The sequence below is a fragment of the Oryzias melastigma genome, linkage group LG5 (genome assembly GCF_002922805.2).
Source record: "Oryzias melastigma strain HK-1 linkage group LG5, ASM292280v2, whole genome shotgun sequence".
NCBI lineage: Eukaryota > Metazoa > Chordata > Actinopteri > Beloniformes > Adrianichthyidae > Oryzias > Oryzias melastigma.
In genome coordinates, this window is record NC_050516.1 from 8,499,276 (window position 1) to 8,524,789 (window position 25,514).

Below are 25,514 nucleotides of genomic sequence, written 5' to 3' on the forward strand. Positions count from 1 at the left end.
ATTTCCGTCAAAAATGGCTAAACATATTAGCTTAATGAATCTGGGTAGTTTTTCCTAACAGCGGAGGGATCATTTGTGAAAGTTGACTTTTTGTTGGAAGGAAGGCGCATTTCTTTGATAACTTCTTGTACGTTGTTTATAAATAATGTGCTTTTCACGCATTTAGTGTACGCGAAGATAGAAAAACAGACGAACCAAATGTAGTGGTCTGGGAAAAAAGACCCCAGATTTTTAGCTAGAGCTAAAATGCCCGCGTGCCACTTTTCTACAGTTTGCTAGCGCAGGGTCATGACAGTGGGGGAGCGGGCCGCGGAGTGCGACGCTGATGTCCTGGTCAGTTTCGGGGAGTCTCTGCAGGTCTATGCGGGGCTGCTGACAGTGGCGACAGTTTGCGGGGGGCTGTGCGGGGTGTTAGCCGCGTCTCTCCTCTACGTGCTCTGCGTGAAGCCGTTGCTCCTGACCAAACAGGTAAGCGCACCTCCATCCACTCTACGACCACCTCCGTTCACCTTCATGAAGGTGTCTGTCTCCCGGTAGGGTTACAATGCCCGGAGGCTGCTGGAGCCTGACGATGGAGAGCTGGATCACAACCCAAGCGACACAAAGGAAGCTGCGAGTCTGACCAACAATGACAAAGTACCGTCAAAATAAGAGTTTCTCTAATGATTGGATTTACAGCTGATAATCGTGTTCTGACTTTGCTTTCTGGTGAACAAAGGTTCATATGAGCCCAAAATTTGCTTTCACAAACACTTTCCATCTCTCTACTCTTGTATTTTGTGTCTGTCAATGGCTGACAGGATAAGCAGCAGCAGCCGCCCATGAACAGCGACGTGACGGCGTTTGCCTCCAGAGCGAAGGTGGTTTACCCCATCAACCAGAAATACAGAGTGAGTCCACCAGCGGTCATCATCTGAACATCCAAGCTCATCCCAGGGCTGCTGATACCACAGACAAAAAAATCAGAAGATATAAAGAGAAGCTACAACTTTCTGACAATCATTTAAAATACATGTGACAAAGTCAAGACCCGGGGGCCGGATTCGGCCCTTCACTAAATTTAATCCAGCCCTCCAGATCATTTTATTTTTTTTGTTATTAATGGTCCGATGTTATCTTACGCTCATTTTTAACTGGTATAATTTTGACAAAATATATTTTTACAGAGAGTAAAATATTGAAAGTTATTTAAGGTTTAAGTTGATTTATTCTGGAATAATATTCTTGCCTTTTTATTATTCATAATCATGCTAAATAGTTATGGTTTTAAAGTTTTAAAAATTGTCATTCTGCTAACTTCTTGGACTGCTTTGGCATTTACTAATGTTGCACCGAGATAATGAGGGGATTTCCAGACAGTACAGCAGGTTACAGAGTTTTAGTAATACAATAGCAAACATGTTCCCGCTCTTTTCTCCATGAATCGTTTCTGATTGCCTGTTACTGTGCCGAATGACACCACTTTAAAACGTGCAGAAAAAAATACATTCAAACCACCACAATAAAATTCAAACATGCATGGCATTGTGATGCGCCGCACACTTTAAGTCAGACACAGAGCAAACACAAAAAGCAACGTTCAGGAGTGTGAACTAAGGGAAGTGACTTAAACAAACAAATTGACAACATAAAAAAAAATAGTCAGCGGGCAAACAAAACACAAAACCATTAACTTAATAACAGGACAGCAGGGCGCAGTACTCCAACACTTAAAGCAGAAAACACACCATATTAAAATACATTTTTCCTAAAAAATAATTTAATATTTATTTTAAAAAATACTTAATAAAAACATGAGCTTTATACCTGGTGTGTCCCAAAACCTCACGCCAAGTCTGTAAAACCCCCAGTCAGCCCGGATCTACCACTGATGTTGCTATAAAATAAAATAAAATCAACCACTAACTTTAAAACATTTACTACAGGTAACAATAAGAATCAAAATCAGACTCGTGTCAGCTAACGTAACTTCGTCAGTCACCCCGTCCTCCCGTTACACTATGATTTTTATAGGTTGTTTTAGAGTTTAGCTAATATTTACCCGTTAGCTGTTGCTATCCATCCATCCATTTTCTTGACCGCTTTGACCCTTTTGGGGTCGCGGGGGTGCCGGAGCCTATCCCGGCTGCTGATGGGCGAAGGCGGGGTACACCCTGGACAGGTCGCCAGTCCGTCGCAGGGCCTCAATCACACACCCAGTCACTCACACATTCACACCTAGGGGCAATTTAGAGTCACCAATCAACCAATGAAGCATGTTTTTGGATGGTGGGAGGAAGCCGGAGTCCCCGGTGAAAACCCACGCATGCACGGGGAGAACATGCAAACTCCACACAGAAAGGTCCCAGCCGGGAGTCGAACCGGGGCCTTCTCGCTGTGAGGCGAGAGCGCTAACCACTGCGCCACCGTGCAGCCCTAGCTGTTGCTAATCGAGTTTTTTTTTTTTAAGTTGTTTGTGCTGTTTTTTTAGTTAGGGTCATTTTTCAGATACATGCTAGCTGTTTTGACTAACCAAAGTTTTTTTGTTTTTTTTTCGTGGCTAATTTGGCATTTAGCTAATATTTTAGCTGGCTGTCAGCTTCAGTATTTTCAGCTATCAATTTCAACATCTTCAGCTTTCAGCTCTAGCATCCTCAGCGGCCAAATTCAGCTTACAGCATTCACACTAGCATTATTGCAGGTAATGCTATATATTTAGTTCATAATTATGTCAAAAAGTTACTTTTTAAAGTTTTAAAAACTTAGTTTTAGAGTGTTCAATAAATGTTTATCCTGTTTGGCCCTTGATTGTTTTGGATTTTGCCCCCTGTGCGATTGACACCCCTGCTCTACTGCAAGGCCACCGGGTTGTCGTATGAAGCATGTTTTGACTGTGGGAGGAAGCCGGAATGCCCAGAGAAAACCCCCCCACACAAGGATAACATGCAAACTCCACAGAGAAAGGTCCCAGTTGGGATTCAAACCACCACACCACCATGCAGTCCTGATGTTTTACATAACTTCTGTTTTTTGGTTTCGTCTCAGCCTTTAGCAGATGGGGCATCCAACCCATCACTGCATGAGCACTCCAAGCTGCCACCCGTGGCTGACGATGAAGAGTCATCCTCCTCCTCGGATGGAGAGTCCCTGAGCCAAGAGCAGGACAATGATGACAGCAGCCAGTTCATCTCCTCCTCACTGGTACCCAAGAGCCTACAGAACCAAACTTTCATCAGGGTCTCCCACTACCCCCAGACGCTGACGCAGACATGGTAGGAATGGTGATTTTTCCCTCATATTTGTCTGACACTTTCTCTAAACACAAGCTCTTAATTGTTGTGTGTTTTTGTTGTTGCTTTTGCAGTTTTGAAGGAAGGATCAGTCTTTACTGTTTAGCCCTGCAGCACGTACAACATTTCAGCTCTCAGCTTCAAGAAGACAAATATGTGGTGAGCTTTTCTCACAAGTCTCCTTCACTACAGCCTGTCCCAGAAAAGCTTGTTTGACATTTTATTTGATTTTTTGCAGATTTTTCTGCAACTTCTGAAGAAAATATTCACCAGTCGGTTTCCAAAAGACCAAAATGATGCAAATTTCACCAATAATATTCTTCAGATGAAAGAAAAGGTATAAAAAGTTGTTTCTTCATGATTTCAGAATTAATCTGATGGCATATCATATCTGCATGATAAATTTAAATGTATGTGCCTTGGTTTGTAATAAAATGGAAATCAAAAGATCTAAACCTTTGAATAACATAAATTGTCATTTTAGGAACTGAATGACTTGAGGAAACAGTCACCAGCGAGCCAAACTTTAAGCAAAGAGAGTTTTGACGTTCCCTGCTCACTGGAGGAGATTGAAAGAGCTCAGAAAGATCTCCTTGAACATGGGCTGGAAATGGTAAGAAAATATTGATTCAGTGAAATATCGCGATACTTCATTTTTATTTATGTGAAAGATGTATAACTATTCAGATCATGTTTTTTAAAAGTCATTTAACAAAAAAGTTAAATATTGTCTGGTACTGTCTTGGAAAATATTGGAGTATGTATTGTATCGCGACACATTTATCGGGATACGTATTGTGTTGCTAGATTCTTGCTAATACACACCCCTAGTAACAACCTTTGTACGTCATCTAGTCCAGGGGTCTGCAACCTGAGGCTCTGGAGCCACATGTGATTCTTTTACCCCTCCATTGTGGCTCCGTGGTTCAAATAAAATGTTTTTCATTTTAAAAAGTACAATATTTATCAGACAATACAACGCATTAAGCAAAAACCGTCACAGAAGTCAAACTTTTTATCTCAAGCACAAACAGTTGAAGCACAATTTGCATTACTCCACCAGGCTCGTCACTATGGAGCTAAATATGGGTCAATATTATTTGAAACCCAAATAAAACAAATTGAAATAAATATTGTTGCTGGACCAAAAAGATGTAAAATGTTCAAAACTTTTTGCTATTTTTTCTTTTTTTTTCATAAGGATGTTTTCAATGTCTGTATGTAACATTACAAGATGGCTCTTTGAACGGGCTAGATAAGGTCTATTTTCTGAACATAATTATCACAGTTCTTAGAGTCAGTGAATGCACCAGGGTTGAAGTTACCACCCTCATCCATTTTGATTGGTCCTACGTGTTAGCCCTGCTCCAACAGAGCCAAAAGTTTTGAAACTGAAATTTTCACATTCAAAAACAAAAAAAAAGAGTTGAAAGTGAAGAAAAGATTTGAAGTTGAAAAAAAAATGTTGAAATTGAAATCTTGAGTTTTGAAACCCAAAGAACAGAACATTTGAAGCTGAAAATAATTATTTTAGAATAGTAAATAGTTTCTGACATTTTAAATTTTTTTTGGATGAACAATATTTTTTTCAATTGGCTTTATTTGGGTTTCAATTGATATTGGCCCCAATTTAGCTCCATAAGTGACTCAAATACCCATAATGCTCCAACAATCCATAAAGTAGTTCGGCTTCACAGTTTACCAAAACAAAAAACATTTAGATACATTTTTAGTGTTGTTTACCACAGAAAACCAATGTGAGGTCAGTAAGTGCAAACAAAATTCATACTAAAGGTGAGTCGGATTATAAGATGTACTGTCTATTACTAAAGAACAAATTCAAAATTTTAAGTTATTGTCTAAAAAATATATATGAATTAATGATTTAGTTTTTGGTTTTTGATTTATTAATTTACCGTAAATGGTAACTTTTTTTTAAATCAATGCTGACTGCTACATTTGGAGCATTGAGATCATTCTATGTGGCACAGGATGTCTTATTTTGAAAGGATGTCATGTGAACATCTGTCAAAAGTTATAAACATTTTTTATATTTTGAAAAAAACTAAATTTTCTCTTCATATTTGTTTTTTATTTATATCTTAAAAAACAACATTCTGTTTATATCGAACCTAATAGTAACAATATTATAAATGCCTTCCTTGTTTTTCTGATGGGTGAAGTTTATGTTGTGGCTCTTACTGGGTTGTGGTCAGTGAGAAACTAACCCAAACAGCTCTTAAAGAGTTTAAGGTTGCAGACCCCTGATCTAGTCTCTCTGAGATGTCTAATGTGCTTTTCTCCTCATAGTCTAAAGAGTTCAGCAGACAGGTGGAGAGCGTGTGTCACCTTCTTCTGAAGAGCACCAGCTTCTATTCCCCAGAAGAAGCACAGAGCACTGTTGCTTCTGTCATTCAGACTCTGCTGTTAGTGGAAAACATCCACATGAAGACACAAAAAGCTGATCTGAAGGTACAGCAGCATTCTCTAGCGACTGTATCTTTATAACTTCTTAAATACAACAATTAAATTGTTTCTGTCTCTTAGAGGATACAGGAGAAGGTGCTGTGGTGGGAGGAGTTGAGGAGTTTTGCTCAGTCACAACCAGCTTTGCTCCGTTGGGAAAACACCCTGAGACACGGCCTGATAGCAGGACTGCTGGAGCAGCTAACCAGGGACGGCGTCTTGGAATTTAGCCTCATGGAAACCATGGTGTCAGAGATCCACGCAGCTCTGAGCGAATGCCTTCAGCGGTGCACCGAGGGTAAGATGTGACAAACAAGACTCTGCTAAGAAGCCAACAACAATTTAAACTGAATTTTATCAAATCAACCCTGTCTTACAAAAAATACACTTGATTGATGTATTAAATTCATTATCTCTAAACTGAAACTGGTCACAAAAGAAATGTAAAGCAGGGGTGTCAAACTTAATCACACAAGGGGCCAAAATCCAAAACCCACTTTATGTCGTGGGCCGAACAGGACAAAACATTTATTGAACACTCTAAAACTACATTTGTAAAAACCTTAAAACAGTAACTTTTTAACATAATTATGAACTAGATATATAGCATTACCTGTGATAATGCTAGTGTGAATGCTGGAAGCTGAATGTGGCTGCTGAAGTTGCTGAAATTTAAAACTAAAACGCTGTAGCAAATAGCTGTAAACGCTGAATCTTTTAACTGAAAATTCTGAAATTGATAGTTGAAAAGGTTAAAGCTGATAGCATGCTAAACTTCATATTAGCCTAAAAAACTTAAGAATCCTAAATTAGCCAAAACAGCTAGCATGTAGCTAAAATATTAGCTAAACTCCAAAATATCCTAAAACGTCTTAGCAAATGCTAAAATTGTCCAAAAAGCTAGCACAATGCCAATTTTTAGAACTTTAAAACTGTAACTTTTTAACATATTATGAATAATAAAAATGCAGGAATATTATTCCAGAATAAATAAAACCTTAAACCTTAAATAACTTTCAGTATCTTACTCTCCATAAAAATATATTTTGTCTAAATTATAAAGCTCCATGGCTCTATGGAGCTCCAGCGTTTAATTTTTTTGATTTACTGTAACTTTTTAACCATTAACATGATCATTCCAGTAGATTGTGATCTATCTACTGGATTATTTTCAAAATATCTTTTCAAATATATTTCGAAATATCTAATTAAGTAATCCTTACTTTAAAAAAAATCTATCTTATGTATCATTTATTTATTTTTTTGTTCTTTTCCCCTCTTTGTCCTCAGCAGTCTTATACTGCCGGGTTTAGTTGTTTTAGTTTGGACCTTGGTAGTCTTAGTTTTCAGGCTTTGTTTATTTGTTTTCTTTAGGTAGTATTGTTTAGGGGGAGCTGCTGATTCTGACGGTCGGATCAACAGTCTCCATGACTAATTTTATGTTTGTCCAAGGATCCACCATGGAGAGATAAAAGAGACACATGTGGATCTGGAGCTGCAGGTTGCAGACTTCTGATATATATTGTTTAAAGGGAAAAAAAGTTGTGTTTTTGCTCACATTTTCCAGTTTTAAGCCCCTGCCTTTCAAAAATTCTGTGCACGTTCCACATTCAGAGGAAAGCAAAGACGTTCATGGATTCATTTGGATGCATCAGAATGGATCAGAGTAGGGAGCTTTTGGCTCCTCCCAGAGTGTTTTCTACATCACTAATACTATCTTTTTCAAACTGTTTTTTTTTTTAATTCTTTTTAGTTTAAGCTCAATTTCGTTTCTTTGCCACAAGAACTTGTTAAAAGCACAATTTTCATCCAAGTGGGTCTTTGTGTCTGTCCAGAGTGCAAAAGAAAGACAGAGAATTTGGTGAACGAAAAATGCAGCAAAAAGGAGTCTAAGATGAAGAAGCTCCAGAGGAGTCACACCAAGGAGAAGAGCCGAGTTCTGGAAGGAGAACCGGCTCCCTGTGACCTGCAGGAACTCACTGAGGTCAGAACATTTCACCTGTCTTTGTGTTACTGAGGCAGTCAGGGATGTCAGGTGGATTTGAACAATGTGGTCATTTTTTTAGTTTTCTAAATGTTTTTCATTCTTGAGTTAAGTTTGTCTGAACATTTCTGCTGGTATTAACATCCGTTTTTGTTTACCTCAGCTGTACCTGAATATGTTGACCAAACACAGACAGCAGGTTTGTGAGCTGGAACTCCAACAGGACCACAGGGTTTCTGAGGCTCTTTTTGACCTCTGGAGGGTAAATTCAACCCTGAACTGTTATTTACACCCTATTTTTGTGTCTGTATTTGACATTATACTAACGTGAACGATCAGAAACTCCGTACCTGCTGGTCAAAGAGGCTTGCAGAAGCAGCCAGGGACGTCTTTCTCACCTCACTCCCTGCTCAGACGAGCCTCAGCGCTGAACGCTGTGAGGAGATGTGGCTGGATCTGGGGCAGGAGCTCGCCGCTCAGCTGCAGCAGGCAGAGGGCGCCGCCAGACGGCAGCTGCTGGACATTCAGGCCGAGCTGAAGCAAGACGAGCAGGTAGTTAGAAGCGATGTGATGGGCACAGTTTTAGAAGAACGTTTCTGTAGCTAAGCTCTTCTTTCTGTAGGTGTGGGATGATGGCGTTGCTACGGTGCGCGGCTGCCTGAGCCACCTGGGAGAACGACAGATGAAAATCCTTCATAGGATGGTGACCAGACAGAGCTACATGCTCAGCAGGTGAAACTGCACAGACCTGATAGTATTTTTAAAATGTCAAAAGCCTTCAGAGAACCAGACACCAGCTTTGGTTTCACCCTTTAATCAATTAGAGTTTTATAGCCAGACCCTCCAGGATTTCACAGCAGATTTTTATGGTTGTTGCCACCTAAAACGCCTGATGTTGCAGCTTTTGTGAAAAGTTGTGATGAATATATATATATGATTTGAAAAGTGCCTAAAAAATCTTAATTCCGAAAGAAAAATCTCATTCTCATTTTCTGACTCTTGTTATTGTGACATGCACGAGGAAATCCTTCACATTACTACACAGTGTTGTTGTGCTGTAATTTACCTTGAATAGAACGGTGTAACACAAAAGGAACTTTTGGTTCTCCCTGCTCACAATAACCCAAGTTACTGAGGAAGGTTCTCTCAGGTGTCTGCACAGGTTTGTTGTGGAGGAGGTTCTAGATGGAATTATTTCCCTGTAGACTCTAAGTTCTTCCTTTATATGATCAATTTCCAGTGTCTTTCTCTCATACTCGGTTCATGTTGTGCTGCAGCTGTACACAGACTTATAACATTTACAACTTAAATCTCATAAAGTTTTTACCTTTTCTCCTAATATTACTACTCTATTTTCATCAAATGATGTTTTCTTTCTCATCATTTTGCGACTTTATTCTGATAAAAAATATTTCTTGTGATTTTACAAATTTTTTTCTCATAAAATTTTAATTTTTCGTATAATTTTACTACTTAATTTCTGTGAAACTCATAATTTAAAATTTAAATTCTCAGTAAATTGTAGTTTTTTCACGCACTTTTATGTCCTTTTCCTAATAACATTTTTATGTTTTGTAATCATTTTACAACTTCATTTATGTATAATGTTGACGTTTTTCTCACAATTTTGCAAGATTTTCTTATAATTTTACTACTTAGTTCATCTACAAGTTAGAATTTTTAAAAATTACTTTACAACTTTATACTCATTAAATTATGTTTTTTTTCTCAGAATTTCACTATTTTATTCTTATCAAATTATTTTTTTTCATAATTTTCCGACTTTATTCTCATACATTTTCTTCATATAGTATTATGTCTTTAGTCTCTGAAAAAGTTTATTTTTTCTTATAATTTTACAATTTAATTTCCTTAATATTTAGACTTAAAAAAATACTAATTAATTCTCAAAATTGTGACCTTTTTCCTTAATTTCTGCTTTATTCTCATCAAATAATGTTTTCTTTCTTATAATTTTACAACTTCATGTATTTGAATTTTTTAAATAATTTTACTACTTATCTTCTGTTAAATTTAGACTTTTTTCTCATATTTTTGCAACTTTGTTCTCATAAAATTTTGACTTTTTCCTCATAATTCCTCAATTTTATTTTTAATGAAAATGTTTGTTATTTTATTTCATTTCAATACTTTGTCGTAAAATTTAGGCCCAATTTGAATTGTTTCCTTCTCCCTACCCCTTCATTTAGTCCTCTAAACAGAGTGTTATAAAAAAAATATTGTCTCATATTTCGGACGTCACTTCTGCTTGATGATGTCATCAATAATTGCCGGTCAGCTAGCGTTAGTGTGGAGCTTCCAGCGATTGATATACATAACAACAGCGGTTTTATAACTTCGAAAAGTTCATGCTACAACAAAAAGTCAGTCTTACATTCAAATGTGAACGTCGGTGCTTCAGAGCGCATCCACGTGAAGAAAAGTGCTTCTCCTGTGGTTTACCCTCATGACAGAGAGCTCTACATCCCTTCACTAGGAAGGTCGGTTATTAAAAAAATATTTCGGACACTACAAATGACCCTTCAAACGGAGGGATAGGATGATGGGAAGAATTCAGATTGGACCTTAGACTTTTTACTAATATTTTTACAACTATTTGTTTATTTATTTAATTTTTTTTTCATTGTGGCCTTAATACTCAGTTGTATATGACGTAGTCAATGAGTTATAAATAAATCAATGAGAAATGGATGTAAAATCTTTGTTTCAGTGAGATGGGGAAGCTGATAGAAAGGAAACATGAGCACCTCCTGGTGGTGGTGCAGAGGTACTTCCTTGCAAGGCACGTGTGTCTGCAGATGCTGAAGGAGATGAGGCTGTCCAAGCTGAAGGCTCTCTCCCAGAATGACTTCAGAGCCCTGCTGGTGGAGGAGCCCAGTAAAGGCTGGCCTGGTGTTAATCCACCCCATAAGGTGGGAGCCACATCTGAACAAAAAAGCACTTTTTCATGTTTAAAGCTGTAATTGTGGAAAGTCTTTAAACGTCTTCTAGCACTGAGAAGTAATTTTGCCTTCCAGCAGAGTAGCGCTGCCAGCCTGGCAGACAGGCATCTGGGCCCGGAGAGCCAGCTGCTGGAGAACAGCCACCAGCAGGAGTTCCTGTCTGAGCTGGAAACTGCAGCGGAGCTCCTTCAGAGTCATGCACAGCTGGTGCTTGGCAACGCCCTCAGCTACGCCATCCATCAGAGCATGGAGGCCGCAGCCAGAGCGTCACAGACCGCTGCGAAACAGGACAACAGCTCCAAAGTACTTCAATTACAGAAGCTATTATACTCTGATTACAGCAGCTGGTTAACTTTTTAACACCTGAGGCACCACCGGTGACGCTTAAAATCTTTAACATACTGTAACTTTTCAACTGTTAACACGATCAACGTCATTCCAGTTGATTTTGAAGGAGAAAAGCGGCGTGTGACGTTGATCGTGTTAACAGTTGAAAAGTTACATTAAATCAAAGAAGCTTCAAGAACAAATTAACTTATAATTCTCTGAAATTACTGATGATAATTACTTTAAATTCGAAAAAATGTACATTTTTTTAATTCTGCAAGTTGAAACGTTGTACAGGATTTGGATAAAATCTGGATAATTCCACTTTGAACTAATAAGAATTTTTTTCTTAATGAGTTTTTTACCTGAATTGCATTTAAGCTTAGTTTTTTTTCTTGTTCTTTCCCTCAGCACCACCTGACAGAATCCTCAGCACAGAGTGTGTATTTGACCAAAGACTCTCTTACTGCCTTGGTTCAGAACTACTACTCACGTCTGAAAGACATCAGCAGAAAACTGAATCCATTCAACACAAACCACGGTGAGATCAATGACTCACATCTACTTCTCTGAACAAACGCTGCACTTCTGAGCTGATTCCTTTCATCCACAATAAGTTTATTGTATTAACAGAAGCATGAAAAGTATTCAGATTTTACTCTGATGATGTCAGAAAGGTTCTGCTAACGCATATGAGTCAAAGTCAAGGCCCGGGGGCCAGATCCAGCCGTCCACTTAATGATATCCAGACCTCCTGATCATTTCGATTTTATTGTTATTAATGACCCGATCTTATCTTGCACTTATTTCTAACTTATATAATTTTGACAAAATATATTTTTATGGAGAGTAAAATATTGAGTTATTTAAGGTTTAATTTGATTTATTCTATAATAATATTCCTGCATTTTTATTATTCATAAATATGTTTTAACATTTTAAAATTTGGCATCCTCCTAGTTTTTGGACTAATTTGTCATTTACTAAGATTTTTTAGGCTATTTTGGAATTTAGTTAATATTTCAGCTACATGCTAGCTGTTTTAGCCAATTTAGGTTTTTTTTTCCGTTTCTTAGGCTGTTTTTAGAGTTAAAGGGTAACCAAACAGGGAAGTTGGAGGCTGACTCCGCCCACAGCCGAAATTTGAAAATCCAGTCAGAGGGGGCGGGGCTTGGGGGCAGGACTCTTATCATTACTGAGCTGCAGATCATGATGTCAGACTTCTGAAACTTGGATAGTTTGACCAATCATGAAATTCAACTGTAATACCTCATTTCAACCTTTATTGGGCAGTACGCAGATGGTTTTTGACTATTTTATTTATAAGAATTAAACTAATTTATTTTAACTTGACAAAAATTTGGCTATGACCAACAGACAGCACCTTTAAAGCCCCATTTATTGAGGTCAACAGACAAAAAAAGTTGATTTGTGGTTTGGTTACCCTTTAAGCTAATATTTCAGCGACATGCTGCTGTTTTGGCTAATTTATCATTTTTTTCAGTTTTTTAGGCTATTTTGCCGTAGATCTATTTTGCCAGCTACGTGCTAGCTGTTTTGGCTAACTGAATTTTTGTTTTTTAGGCTAATTTGGCATTTGGCTAATGTTTTAGTTAGGTATCAACTTTAGCATTTTTAGCTTTTAGCTTCAGTGATTTCAGCTATCAGCTTCAGGGTTTCTAGCAATCATTTTCAGTATCTTTAGTACTAGCATCTTCAGCAGCCAAATTCAGCTTACAGCATTCACACTAGCATTATCTCACGTAATGCTATTTATCTAGTTCATAATTATGTGAAAAAGTTAAGTTTTAAAAATGTAGTTTTAGAGTGTTTGATAAATGTTTATCCTGTTCTGCCCGTGACCTAAGTTGTGTTTTGGATTTTGGTCCCCTGTGCGGTTGAGTTTGACACCGCTGTGCTAACGTTTGTTTGCAGAGATGAGTGGAAGGCAGGAGGGCAGCAGTCAGCTGAGGAGAGACATGCTCAGGGAGCTGGAGATCTGGGGCAAGAAACCAGCTTCTGCTGAGTTCCAACAGAGGTACAGGCAGACTGCGTCTCATTGAAATGTCAAACAAAGCTCGGTCATCCAACGAGGTCATCATTATAACACGTTCTGAACTCTAGGGTGGAGCTAAATAAGAGGAAATTGCTGGAGCAGAGTGATGTGGATCAAGAGATGCTTTTCCAGGTGATAAGACAGAAGAAGGTCGCTCTGGAAGAAAGAATAGATATGATAAAAACACAGTTGATGGTTGGTGATTTTAAGCTCTACTCAAAAAGCAGTGAGTACGTCTACTGTCCGCCTCAGACTCGCGTTTCTGTGTCCATCAGGAGGAAGAGGAAAGCTTCATGACTGAGCTGGCAGCTTTGGCCCGTGTTTCCATCCATGCTCCTGCTGTGGAGCACAGCAGTGAAGAGGACAGCTCTGGTAGGTAATCGTACTACAGATCAGGGTGGACGTAATGTACCATACCTTACCAGTCACTAGAATGTGGGATAACCACGCCGTACGAAAGCATCACATTTGTGTTTGATTTCCTTACAAATACTTCACGATGCACTCATTACAGACAACAGTGGTATGTTCCATGTTTATGACGTCCCTTGTGTTCACACCTGTGCTCACCTTACAGGTGCATTCACACCAAACGCAATTCGCACGACAAATTCACTGCTTAAAAATGTATTCCTTCGCTTGACGTCGTGGCTGTGTGTGGGAGGAGCTTTCAGACAATGTTTTAAGCCTGAATGGAGCAGTGTCTGTATATGTCACTTACAGTGTATGGAAGTTGAGAGGGTTACGTTGAGAGAATTGTTTATTTATTGTGAATAGTTCTATAAAAACATCGGTAACCACGTCTCTATGTCTGGTTTATGAGATTATGCAAATCAAATATTTCATATCATCAGGGGCTTCTATCTCACTCCGGCAACTGTGTCCGTATGACTATGGAGTGATTTTTGTGCCACCATATTGCAAGCTAAAGTCACATTTTTGAGATCAAAATTTTCTAAATTAAAAACAAAACGCAAAATCATAATCCGCAAATAAAAATATTTAATATTTGCTTTCAAAAGCGTTTTTTTTCTGCTTGCAAAAAATATTTTTGCATTAGCAGCACAAACGTTTTTAGATGCGTAGTGCCTCATCTCGCTTTCGCCCTATCTTTGGTTTTGCGTTCAACATTATTTTCTCCCAGTGTTAAGCTTGTGCCACCCCGAACAGCCTGCTGATTGGTCTACATTCTATCCAATCATGTGTCTCTGCCTCGCATTGCCTGCTTGGAGGCTAAGGCGGATTTTGGGCTTTGGGCGCGGCCCGAGCACAGTCAAGACAGAGACACCTGTCATGTAGTATGTCTATTAGGAGATGTTTTCCATCTTTTTAGAGCAGATTAAACTGAGGGTTTGGTCACTCCCAGTCTTACTATTTTATTTCTTCTTCTCTAACTAATAAAATAGACCAGAAGCTGCCAAACACACCACATCTGGAATAAATTCATGTCAATAAATTCATTTCTGAAGACGTAGAATCGATTCAACAGCTATGAATTCACTGTTATGTAAGTCCTTTGGACAAAGAAATTCAAAGGTTCAAATGTGACCCGCATTCATATTTTGATATGAAACACTGGAGGTTGCGTCACAGTCCAGGGATGTCTGTAAGGATCGCTTGTTTTTTATCCCCAGGTGACCTGTGTCCCCCCCCTGTCCTGGACCTGCTCGCCCTCAACCCTGCATTAGATCCAGCCTTGAATCCGTCACTCACTCCCACTTATGTTGCTCCAGCTGCAAAATCCAAACCCAAGAAGATGAGAGAACGAGAGGCTCGTGTCAGCTGAAAAACAAACTAAAGATTTACGGGGCTGTGCGGCGGTTATTCTTCTTCGCTAGAAGGTTGGGGGAGGGAAGAAGAATGCAGACGAAAAGAAGACAAAACTTTGGGGTTGGATCTTGAGTCGAGAAAAGCGCTGGTCGGACGCTTCCTGCTGTCGTAAAACCTTTCCACCAATCATTGGGTTACATCATGTGACGACAGAAGCTCCGCCCTCACGGGTCCATTCCATTTTTCTATGGACCTATGTTCAACTGGGGTCCAGAAATGGTACCAGTTGGTCCTGCTTAACGGGCCCATTCTGTAATGGAGACACTCAAAATTTCATTCTGGCCCGGGCCAGTTCAGTCTTGACCGCTCAGTGGAAACGAGCCATTAGGGTACCGGTACTGGTCCACATACTGGTATCACAGATACCAGTATCCTAACCCGGTATCTGTCTGCACTGCAAGGTTTGGGGACCCCTGCTAAGTGTCTGTAGCCCGGTACCAAGCGCCCCTTGGACCGGTACCAGTTCACTCACATATGTCCATATATAAACCATATGTCATACGCATAGTTCGGGCCCCCTACCCACCACTTTTTCATGTTTTGGGTGTCCCCAATTTGTCGTTTTTTTGGACGTGCTGGCTGTTTGTCTTTTTAAAGGGTAACCAAACCCTAAATCAACTTTTTCTTTATGTTGACCTCTAAAAATGGGGCTTTAAAAGCGCTGTCTGAGGGTCATTGCCAAATTTTTCATTAAAAAAAGTTTAATTCTTGAAATAATAATAAATAAAACGTCTGTGTGCTGCCCCCTGCAGGTTGACTAGAGGTATTACAGTTGAATTTTGTGATTAGTCAAACCATGTTAGTTTCAGAAGTCTGTCTGACGTCATGATCTGCAGCTCCAGTAATGATAGCAGTCCTTCCCCCAATCCCCGCCCCTCTGACTGGATTTTCACATTTTGGCTTTGGATGGAGTCAGCCTCCAACTTCCCTGTTTGGTTACCCTTTAAAGTGCTGGCTGTTCCCATTAAATCACGGATCCCCAGCCCTCAGGATGCATGTTAGGGTATTGGTACCAGTCCATGTCCCAAGGGTTGGTTGGAGACCCCTGATAAGCATCTGTGCACATGTACCTCTCAGCCGTCAGACCGGCACCAGTTCCCTCCCAACTCGTCATATATGGACGTATGGTTTTGGCCCATCCACCACTTCTTGACATTTTGGGTGTCACCAAATCGTCGTTTTTTTTGACATGCTGGCTGCTCTCCATGCCTTGGGATGCAATACCGGACGTGGAACCATTACTGGGTTTGGCTTTGGCACAGGGTTAGGGTTAGAGTACTGGGTACCGTACCGATACCCTAACCTGGCACCAGTCCGAGTCTCAAGGGTTTGGTGGCCTGGTACCAAGCGTATCCGGTTTGCAGCCCGGAGGTTGGGGAACAGCCAGCACATCAAAAAAACGGCGAGTTGGTAACACCCAAAACATCAAAAAGTGACCCAGAGGGGACCAAAACCAAACATCCTGTCCAGGGTGTACTCCGATATCGCCCAACAGTAGCCAGGACAGGTTCCGGTAACCCCGTGACCCTGAAAGTGATACTCTGGGTTAAGAAAACGGATGGATAGCAAAGATTTAACCATTTATCATTTGTAAAATATATTTTCTGCTTTGTAAGATGTTTCCATTAAAAAAACAGCCAAATGTTTGAGTGTTTTTGATCTTTTGTGTGTGGATTGTTGTCTGTTTCTATCTGCTGTTAAAGTGGTAACACAGCAGACCTGGCAGTAATGCATTACTGCCCATATTTACACCCAGCCCATGTCTTATTGGCTACATTGATTCCTGAGTGCATGGGATGATGGACGCCGGCCTCTTAGTCAATTGTTGGATGAATTAGAGATGTCCTTCCTGATTTTAGCAGAGTGCTAGTACTCAGCGATTGAAGCCTCACCCTCCTCTGCCTCTAATGGGGTTTTAAGTACAGTCCTTTATGGCCAGTAATGCAAGGAGATGCCCAAAGTCTGGTTGAGTTGTCGTCTTGGCAGATTTCTGTGTGCAGCAATTTAGTGGTGAGCTTCCTGTCAACTTGGGGTTTTAAGAGTGTCAATTAACAAACATCAATTGTGTATTCTCGCTGTAATTGTACGATCTGCCTGCACGCATATCTCAGCTTGTCATGACTTCAGAGCGTTCAGCGCTGCATCCAGTCTGACTCTCAGGGTATCTGTTAGGAATCTGGATGTCCGATTGATTTCTCAAGCGTCGTCACCGCTGATCTGTGATGAGGGGAAACCATTTGGATGTATTTTGAGTTCCCTTAGGGGACTGCAGGGACTTGTGGGAAGATGACCTGATTTCTAATTTTCTCCTTGCTTGCCAGCGCTGTGGGCTAGTGGCTGCTACAGACAAGTCAATGGAAGGAGTGAGGAGATGAAGCAAACGACACCTTTTTAGGAAATGGAATTCAGTCATTTCTCCTAAATGTGGATTTTGTTGATGGACAACAGTGTAACTCTATTTGCTCGTCGGTAAATCCAGGTAAGACCGTAGACATTGACTTCTGGCACAGCATTAGAGGTGTTTATGACCCATATTGTGTTTGCAGCAGCATCTCATAGTAATAAAACCTGCGACTCAAAAACCTGTAACAGCTTGTAGCCACCATATATTTATTTACTTTTTATTATTTATTATTTAAAAGCCCACACTGTTTTTGTCTCACACTTAAAAAAATGATCCAACAACTTGTTTAAAGTGAAAGCAGCAGGAAGACCCTGGAAAAAGAGAGGGTTAAAGATACCTTCAGAGGTAAAGACGTGCACGGTGTGACGCCGTCATCGGGTCAGATGGCTGGTTATTTTAGGACCAGAAAATAAGGTCGCTTCAAACTGCTGCTTTTATTCTGTCCGTCTGAGAAATGTGGAACCATGTTGCTCCAACTGAACTTTGAATCTTTGCATCGATGCATGGACATCGAACAATACAGATGATTCCAAGATGAATGCATTTAATTTACAATATTGTCCTATTATAATTTAACATACATTGTGTTTAAGACAAATTCAAATTTACAAACAACCTTTATGCAATTACTTATGTTTTATTATATAGAAAATTTAACAGTAAAAATTTATTTTTTTATTATTTTATTAACCCTAAAACACTTTTGCTGTTAAAAGTTACTCCATCATTTTTGCTGGGTAATTTAATATACCCAATAAAACGTATTTGTCATAAAAAATAGAGAAGTTTTCGTTTATTTTCAATTGTAGCTTATGTAACAAAATGGAAAATAAAAACATTTAAAGATCCTAAAAACATGCTTAAAAATAATTTAAAAATTAGGAAAATTGGAAGAAAAAAATCCTAGAAAATAAAATAATGATACTGGAGACTTGGTCTTTGGTCCACCGACTCCTGGGACATGTGAGACTTTACTCAGGGACCCATGACACTCAGAAAAATGCAACATATTAAAAATCAAGTAAATACATGTGAAATTCAACCGGTGATAGTGCTCTAGGGTTGAAAAACTCCTACTTTTTATTAAGTATAAATATTAAGGCCGGGGATTGATTAAAAAAAAAAACAACAAATTCGCAATTAGGTTGTTATTTATTTATTTTTTTTTTACACTTTTTTCTGACCAATTATTGTTTGCAAATAATCACAAAATTACATTTTTATGAGATGGCAACGCGCCGGACCATGGATCACATTCACTTTCTGTGAAAAAGTGATCTAAACCAAAAAAATAACAAGATTAAAGTACTAAAACAGAATATTTATTTATTTTGTAAATAACCATCGTATACGTTGGAAACCACCCCAGTGAAGTGTTTTAATGCAGGCTGTGGATGACGGCACCGCAGAGAAAGACTGCTGAGGTCCCATTAATTTGTGCTAATAAACATCATTAATCAGGATTTGTTAATTGCATGCGTTAATGTGTCAACATGCACGGCTCTAAAAAAAATATTCTCAGATTTTCCTCTGATCTGTCTGGTTTTATTCTGAACTATTTTTTCTCATTCCACAGTTGTCTGTCTAACTGCTAGGCTCTGTCTTCCAGAGGCGCTGCTGTGGCCAACATGCAGCAGGAATACCCTGGAGTCCTCCTGGGGATCCTGGAGGAACTGGCCAACATGCGGCAGTGGCTGACGTTCCAGGACCTGTGCCGCATGGTCAGCACCCGCTTCGACCTGGAGCACCTGGTGGAGCTCAGGAGTTTGCTGTTCGCCGCCGCCAGCAGGGACCCCTGCTTCCCAGCCACCCTCTTCAGAGACCGGGTGGCCGCCAGGGGGCAGGGGCTTTCACCCATAGGGGTAGCGGCGGACATAGTGACTATCTTTAATCTCCTGCAGATGACGGGTGGAGTCTCTGATTCCAGCCACACCATGAGGTCTGAGCCGATCCTCCCTGTCGACCAATCCCCGGGCCCGAGCCTGCCCGGAATCCACCCTCTGGACGTTTCTGGCAGGGAGCGTGTTCGGGCGCACTCTGAGTCTGGAGGGAGGGCTGTGGAGCAGCACCTGCTGTTTCCAAGACCAAACTATTCTGCCCGCAAACGAGCAAGTCTGCCCCCGGATCCCATCTCCTTTGTGCCCTCCCCGCCCATCAGGACGAGGGCAGTGTCTTTCGATTTGCCTCATACCACTCATTCCTACCCCGCCAGTCCGATTCCCCAGGAGGTTATGAGAAGCATCTACCTCCCTTTGGAGACGGACAGTGATTCCAGTGGAGATTCGGCTGCTATGGATGTTTTCGAAGTTGAGCCGGGATCCTCGGTTGACCAGAAGAGAAACATTTTCAGAAAGGACTTCCACAACCAGCCGCCTCTCATACCACAGGTGACTATAAGCAGTGAATCTCCCAGCCCCAAAGCGGGACCCACTGGCTTTGACAATCGCAACTTTGAAATGATCCCAAATCCTTACCCGTCGCCAACGGCAACGCACAAATCACCGGAGACTAAAGCTAATCAAGAAAACCTGGATGACCTACAGGACTCGACTTATTTTGGACCCGGGTCGGTTCCTGAGCCGTCGCCCATACACCTTCCTCTCCCGTCCAGGACCAGGCCCGCCTGGAGCAGCAAGAGTCACAGTCTGGAGGACCGGATAAGTGCTGGTAGTGTCGATATGGGGATAGAATCCAAACCAGGACAACTTCCCAGGCGCTCCACACCCACCATCAGCACTCTGGTGGGGTCCCTGGGTGGAGGCAGTGCAGATAGTGGGTTGCCAGGTGGAGGTGATGGAGTGAAGGCTCAGGGGACACAAACAGACCCTCCGGATCCCAGGAGGCTCCGCAGCTTAGTCCACGCCGACCGCCTCTCCTTCATGACCTCCCTGGATGACCCTGAGTTCGGCGAGGATGACATCAGTGCCATCTTCCGCTTCTTAGATGACATCAGCATGTGCGGCTCAACGGGAGTGCTGCACTCCGGCGATGGCAGCATCAACCAGGACACCCCTGAAGGCAGACGCGGGCGCCTTGGTCAGCTCAAAAGACTGTTCCATTCTTTGGAGAGCAGCGACGACGGGCTCCAAGCAAGCGTCTGCAAGCTGCTGCTCCGTATGAGTCAGATAGAAAGACAGCTGGAGTCACTGAACGACGTGAAAGCCGAGATCTCTCAGGTGCTCTCCGCTCTGCAACGGCTGGACGAGAAGATCCAGCAGCCCGGCGTTCAGGGCTCCGGGGGTAGATGGTACGAGGCCATCAGCGGTGTCTCCTCTTTTATGAGCCAGCCCATAACTCCCTCCGAGTTGTCAGAGCCTCAGCCTTTGTCGGCATCCGGGCATCTGTTACCGGGGACCAGCAGCAGCAGCCTGGACTGGAACCGCTGGAACACCCCCGGGGATCCGACGGAGAGCAGCAAAAGCCTGGGAGATTCCAAAGGGTCTAAAGACGGCAAGAAGGACGCGGCATCTCGCCGTGCCTCCAAAACTCAGACCGAGGACAAAACCATGCCGGATAGCAAACATCCAATTCTCTCTAACTCTGCAAAAGACTGGAAAGTGTCCTTCTCCAGGAGAAAAGACAGCAAATCCTCTCAAAGAAAACTCGGGCAGGTAAAAATGTCTCCAGAACTTTTGTTCCATATTTTCGTTTAAAAACTATTTGTATTGACATCTGCAGATATACATCTGCAAATGTTTCTCAATGTGAATGTGAAAGACTTATGTGCACGTTGACAACCTAATTGGTGAAAATATGTCTCAGTTTTTTGGGTTTTAGACCACATATGTCAAAGTCAAGGCCCAGGAGCCTGATCCGGCTCTCCGGGTGATTAAATCCGGACCTCCAGACCATTTTATTTTATTGTTCTCTTGTGCTTATTTCTAACTTGTATAATTTTGACAAAATATATTTCTATGGTGGGAAAAATATTGAAAGTTATTTAAGGTTTAAGTTGATTTATTCTGGAATAATATTCCAGCCATTTTTTAAATCCATATTTATTCTAAAAAGTTGCGGTTTTAAAGTTTAAAAAATTGTTTTGAAAAGCTAGCATTCTGCTAGCTGTTTGTACTATTTTGGCATTTACTAAGATTTTTAGGCTATTTTGCAGTTTAGCTAATATTTCACCTACATGCTAGCTGTTTTTGCTAATTTACTCTTTTTTTCAGTTTTTAGGCCATTTTGAAAGTTAGCTATTTTTACAGCTACATGCTAACAGTTTTGGCTAATTTAGGCTTTTTTTACTTTTTAGGCTATTTTGAAGTTAACTATTTTTTCAACTACATGCTAGCTGTTTTGGCCAACCAATTTTTTTTTTTATGCTAATTTGGCATTTAGCTAATATTTTAGATGGCTATCAGCTTCAGCATTTTCAGATATCATCTTCAGCTGCCAAATTCCTCTTACAGCATTCACACTAGCATTATCACAGGTAGTGTTATATATCTAGTTCATAATTATGTAAAAAGTTATGGTTTTATAGCTTTAAAATTTTAGTTTTAGAGTGCTCAATAAATGTTTATCCCGTTCGTCCTGGCGGGTGTGTTTTGCGATTGAGTTTGACTACCCTGTCTAAGACTGAAGCAACATTTGTTCAAATTTTGTGCTTACTTTTTAAAAGTTATGCGTGCTTCTTCCATTTCTTTTCAGGCGGATCAGTCAGACAGCACCACTAACCTACTCTCTCAGAAGCCTGCTAGCATGGTGGAACAAGTGTTAAACTCCTCCTTATTCCATCAAAAGGATGGCAGTCTCACGCGGGGGCTCGCCACAGCAAAGGTCATCGACCCCCAGCTGGCTGAGGGGAGAGGAAGGCCCATATGGACCGTCGATGACAGAGAAGCCCGGATCTCCCCTTTGGATCTACAGGTACTCTAAATAACGCAATCTGGAAAATTAATGGGTTTTTTTCTGTCTTGCAAGAAAAAATCTCTTAGTGACTCATATTTTGTCAAAAAGAGAAATCTTGACCATTTTCTGAGCTCATTTGCTTTTTTTTTCATTATTTAATATAAGTGTTTTAGATTTTTTTAAAAGGTTTTTTTTAGGTCTGTTTTTGCAGTGTAGGAGCTGCTGAGCAGTTTAAAATACTTTCATTTTGCTGCAGGGAAAGTTTTTCTATTTAAAAGATGAATTGACTGTGTGACGGATTAATCCAACTGGGTCAGGGTTGTCCTTTTTTCATACTATATAGGCAATTTTTATGAAGAGAATCTTGAATCTGATTTAATAAAAGTCAGATATTAACTGAATAAAGTTAGTTAAGATTGACAGGTGGATTGGAGCAGAGACTGCCATTATGTGGTCGCTGTACCGGTCCGTTGTGGTGAAGAGAGAGCTGAGCCAGAAAGCAAAGCTCTGAATTTACCTGTTGATCTACGTTCCAATACTCACCTATGGTCATAAGTTCTGGGTCATGACTGAAAGAACGAGGTCCTGACAACAAGCGGCTGAAATGAGTTTCCCCTGGAGGGTGGCTGGGCGCTCCCTAAGAGCAGGGGTTCCCAAACTACAACTCGCGGACCGGATTTGGCCCTCCTAATTTTCCAGCTTTTTTCGGCTAATTTGAAGTTCAGCTAATATTTCTGCTACATGCTAGCTGTTTTGGCTAATTAAGATTTTGTTTTTGTAGTTTTTAGGCTAATTTGGAGTTTAGCTAATATTTTTGCTTTCTGTTTTGGCAAAATTAGAATTTTTTCTAGTTTTTTAGGCTAATTTGGAATTTTTCTAATATTTCAGCTGCATGGTAGGTATTTTGGCTAATTTAGTCTTTTTTCAGATTTTTTAGGCTATTTTGAAGTTTAGCTAATATTTCAGCTACACGCTAGCTGTTTTGGCTAATTTAGATTTTTTTTTGTATTTTTGGCTAATTTGACACTTTGCTAATATTTTAGCTAGCTATCAAGTTCAGCGTTTTCAGCTATCAGCTTCAGTGTTTTTAGCTTTCAATTTAAGCATCTTCAGCTATTAATCTATCGCAGGTAATGCTATATATCTATTTTTAAAAAAATGTTTTAGTATTATTTTTTTCTATGAAGATGACAGAAATTACTATGGCTATGTTTGGCTTTGTGGAAAACCATAAATCTTTACGTTTAGGCTGTGATCGTTACAGTTTTTCTGTTAGCCTACACACCGACCCCGGCCCCCTATCAGAGAAGGAAACAGTTATGTGGCCCTCACAAGAAAAAGTTTGGGGACCCCTGCCTTAGAGATCGGGGGAGAAGCTCAGTCACCTGGAGAGAGCTCGGAGTAGAGTCGCTGCTCCTCCACGTTGAGAGGAGCCAGTTGAGGTGGCCCGGGCATCTGGTCCGGATGCCTCCAAAGCCTTGTTTCCATGAAGCAGTCCAGTACAGGAGGAGCAGAACGGCACGATCCAGTTAATTCTTGCATTTCCACTGAGTTAAGCCTCGCTTTCCCCGAGTGGTTTGCTTTCACGGCGCATGCATCTTGTAGACCGCTAGTGCAGCGACTAGAAAAGGAACAACAATGGAGGTCATCCAGCAGCTCGTCTTTTTCCTGCTTCACATTGTGTACATCGTGCAGAACAGGAATTTGATGTTGCTTGAAAGATGGTTGCAGGCGGCTAAGAAGAATAGCGCCATAAAGAGGAAAACGGAAACACTAGCTTAGTGCTATATTGGCGCTTTCTAATGTTATCATCACTTTCTGCCAATCAACGGGTGGCAACAGTGGCTCCGCCTCGGCTTGCCTGTGAATCCCTCAGTGTCCCACTAGAGAAGGGGTGCCCAAATCCAGGCCTCGAGGGCTGGTGTCCTACATGTTTTCCAATCAACCTGCCATTGAAGCTCCTTACTGGCCAAAAACACCTGATCCAGGTAATCAGTAGCTGAAGAGGCGGGGTTTTTGGAAAACCAGCAGGAGGCCGGCCCTCGAGGGCTGGACTTAGGGACCCCTGACTTAGAGGAGCTGGAGGAAGTGTCTGGGGAGAGGGAAGTCTGGGCATCTTTGCTTAGACTTCTGCCCCCGTGACCCGGTCCGGATGATTGTAAGAAGATGGATGGATAATCTTTATAATATGATTAATTGTTACTAAGAATATGAGAACTAATAAAACAGATGAAGGGTTTTGTCCTGCAGGGTCAGGACTCTCTGAACCCCAACATGGACTTCTGGGTGGACGACATCTACACTCCAGGCTACGACGCTCTCCTCAGACGGAAGGAGGCTAACCTTCGCCGCATCAAGATCTGCAAGCTGGTCGCCCTGGTTGCCATTGTGGTGGCCATCATCCTCATCATCGTCATCCCCATTTGCACAGTGGTCTCTTAAAGACCCTCAAAGGCACTCACATTGCTGCCTACCTTCATTCCTGTCTTAGCGTTGCGTCTGCAGTCGTGTGCTGTTCTCTGAAACTTGCACGTCATCCTAACCAAATTAGGAAACTGTGACTCTGATCAAGTCAAGTCTTAGTACCCCTTTTTTTCTGGCAACATCTTTTGTTTCCAGAGAGAGATTGTAAGTTTTGCATAAAGTTTTATTTTGCTGTAAATCCCGCCGAGAGTTTTTTTTCTTCAAATTGCTGCAATCTAATTTTTTATTGTTACAGCTGCCTGCATAATAAAGTCTTAAACTAGTAATACTGAGCCAACGCAAACGTGTCAGTTCAGTCTCTCTTTTGTCCGTAAAAAAACTGGATCTTAAGAAAGTAAAAAGACTTTGGTTTCCTTAAAAAAAGGTCTTATTTTCTATCATCTAATCTTATCAGGAAAGTTAAAGAAATCTTTGGAGGAGAATCTTAGTGACTTTACTTTTTTCTGAAAACAAGAATTCTTTCTAAGGTTTTTTATTATGGACAGAAAATACTATCTATTCGATTTGTGTGTGCATAATTCTTGATTTGTAACTCATACAATACATTTTGTCTTGTATGAAAGAAAAAATTTGCTAAATAAAAAAATACAAAACACAATTTACACACGACTTAAAATATTAACAGCTTGAAACTAAATACATGCACAAATCTTTAATAATTAAGCACAAATTAACATTTATGCGCAAATCAGATGTGAGACTCTATGGAGCTAAATTTGGACTAATATTAATTGAAACCCTAATAAAACATTTTGAAAAAAATATTGGTGTTTGGCCAAAAAAATGTCAAATGTGTAAAACTTTTTACTATTCTAAAATAAACACAATTATGTTTTACTTCAAATGTTCTGTTCTTTAGGTTTCAAAACTCAAAATGTCA

The 25,514-nt window shown here is 40.6% G+C and overlaps 2 protein-coding genes across 5 annotated transcripts; both read left to right on the forward strand.

Moving 5' to 3' along the window:
* Nucleotides 1-44: 44 nt before the first annotated feature.
* LOC112144827 (ellis-van Creveld syndrome protein) lies at nucleotides 45-17,341 on the forward strand. 4 transcript variants are annotated; one of them, XM_036211827.1, is made up of 20 exons: nucleotides 45-468; nucleotides 538-636; nucleotides 801-890; nucleotides 3,025-3,251; nucleotides 3,344-3,428; nucleotides 3,508-3,606; nucleotides 3,754-3,882; nucleotides 5,580-5,741; nucleotides 5,817-6,033; nucleotides 7,571-7,719; nucleotides 7,883-7,981; nucleotides 8,059-8,271; nucleotides 8,342-8,451; nucleotides 10,451-10,652; nucleotides 10,758-10,985; nucleotides 11,421-11,550; nucleotides 12,945-13,047; nucleotides 13,134-13,260; nucleotides 13,341-13,437; nucleotides 17,217-17,341. In XM_036211827.1, exons 1-20 carry the CDS (start codon nucleotides 289-291, stop codon nucleotides 17,288-17,290), a joined length of 2,820 nt encoding a protein of 939 aa, XP_036067720.1. In that variant the 5' UTR covers nucleotides 45-288; the 3' UTR covers nucleotides 17,291-17,341. The 4 variants fall into 4 exon arrangements, with proteins under 4 accessions (XP_036067720.1, XP_024125413.1, XP_024125411.1 ...); XM_024269645.2 differs by lacking the exon at nucleotides 17,217-17,341 and adding an exon at nucleotides 14,700-15,531 and having other exon boundaries at nucleotides 7,883-7,918; XM_024269643.2 differs by lacking the exon at nucleotides 17,217-17,341 and adding an exon at nucleotides 14,700-15,530 and having other exon boundaries at nucleotides 46-468.
* Nucleotides 17,236-24,917, forward strand: LOC112144828 (major intrinsically disordered Notch2-binding receptor 1). The gene is made up of 4 exons (XM_024269646.2): nucleotides 17,236-17,374; nucleotides 18,909-20,910; nucleotides 21,950-22,168; nucleotides 24,401-24,917. Exons 2-4 carry the CDS (start codon nucleotides 18,928-18,930, stop codon nucleotides 24,590-24,592), a joined length of 2,394 nt encoding a protein of 797 aa, XP_024125414.1. The 5' UTR covers nucleotides 17,236-17,374; nucleotides 18,909-18,927; the 3' UTR covers nucleotides 24,593-24,917.
* The last annotated feature ends 597 nt before the right edge of the window (nucleotides 24,918-25,514 follow it).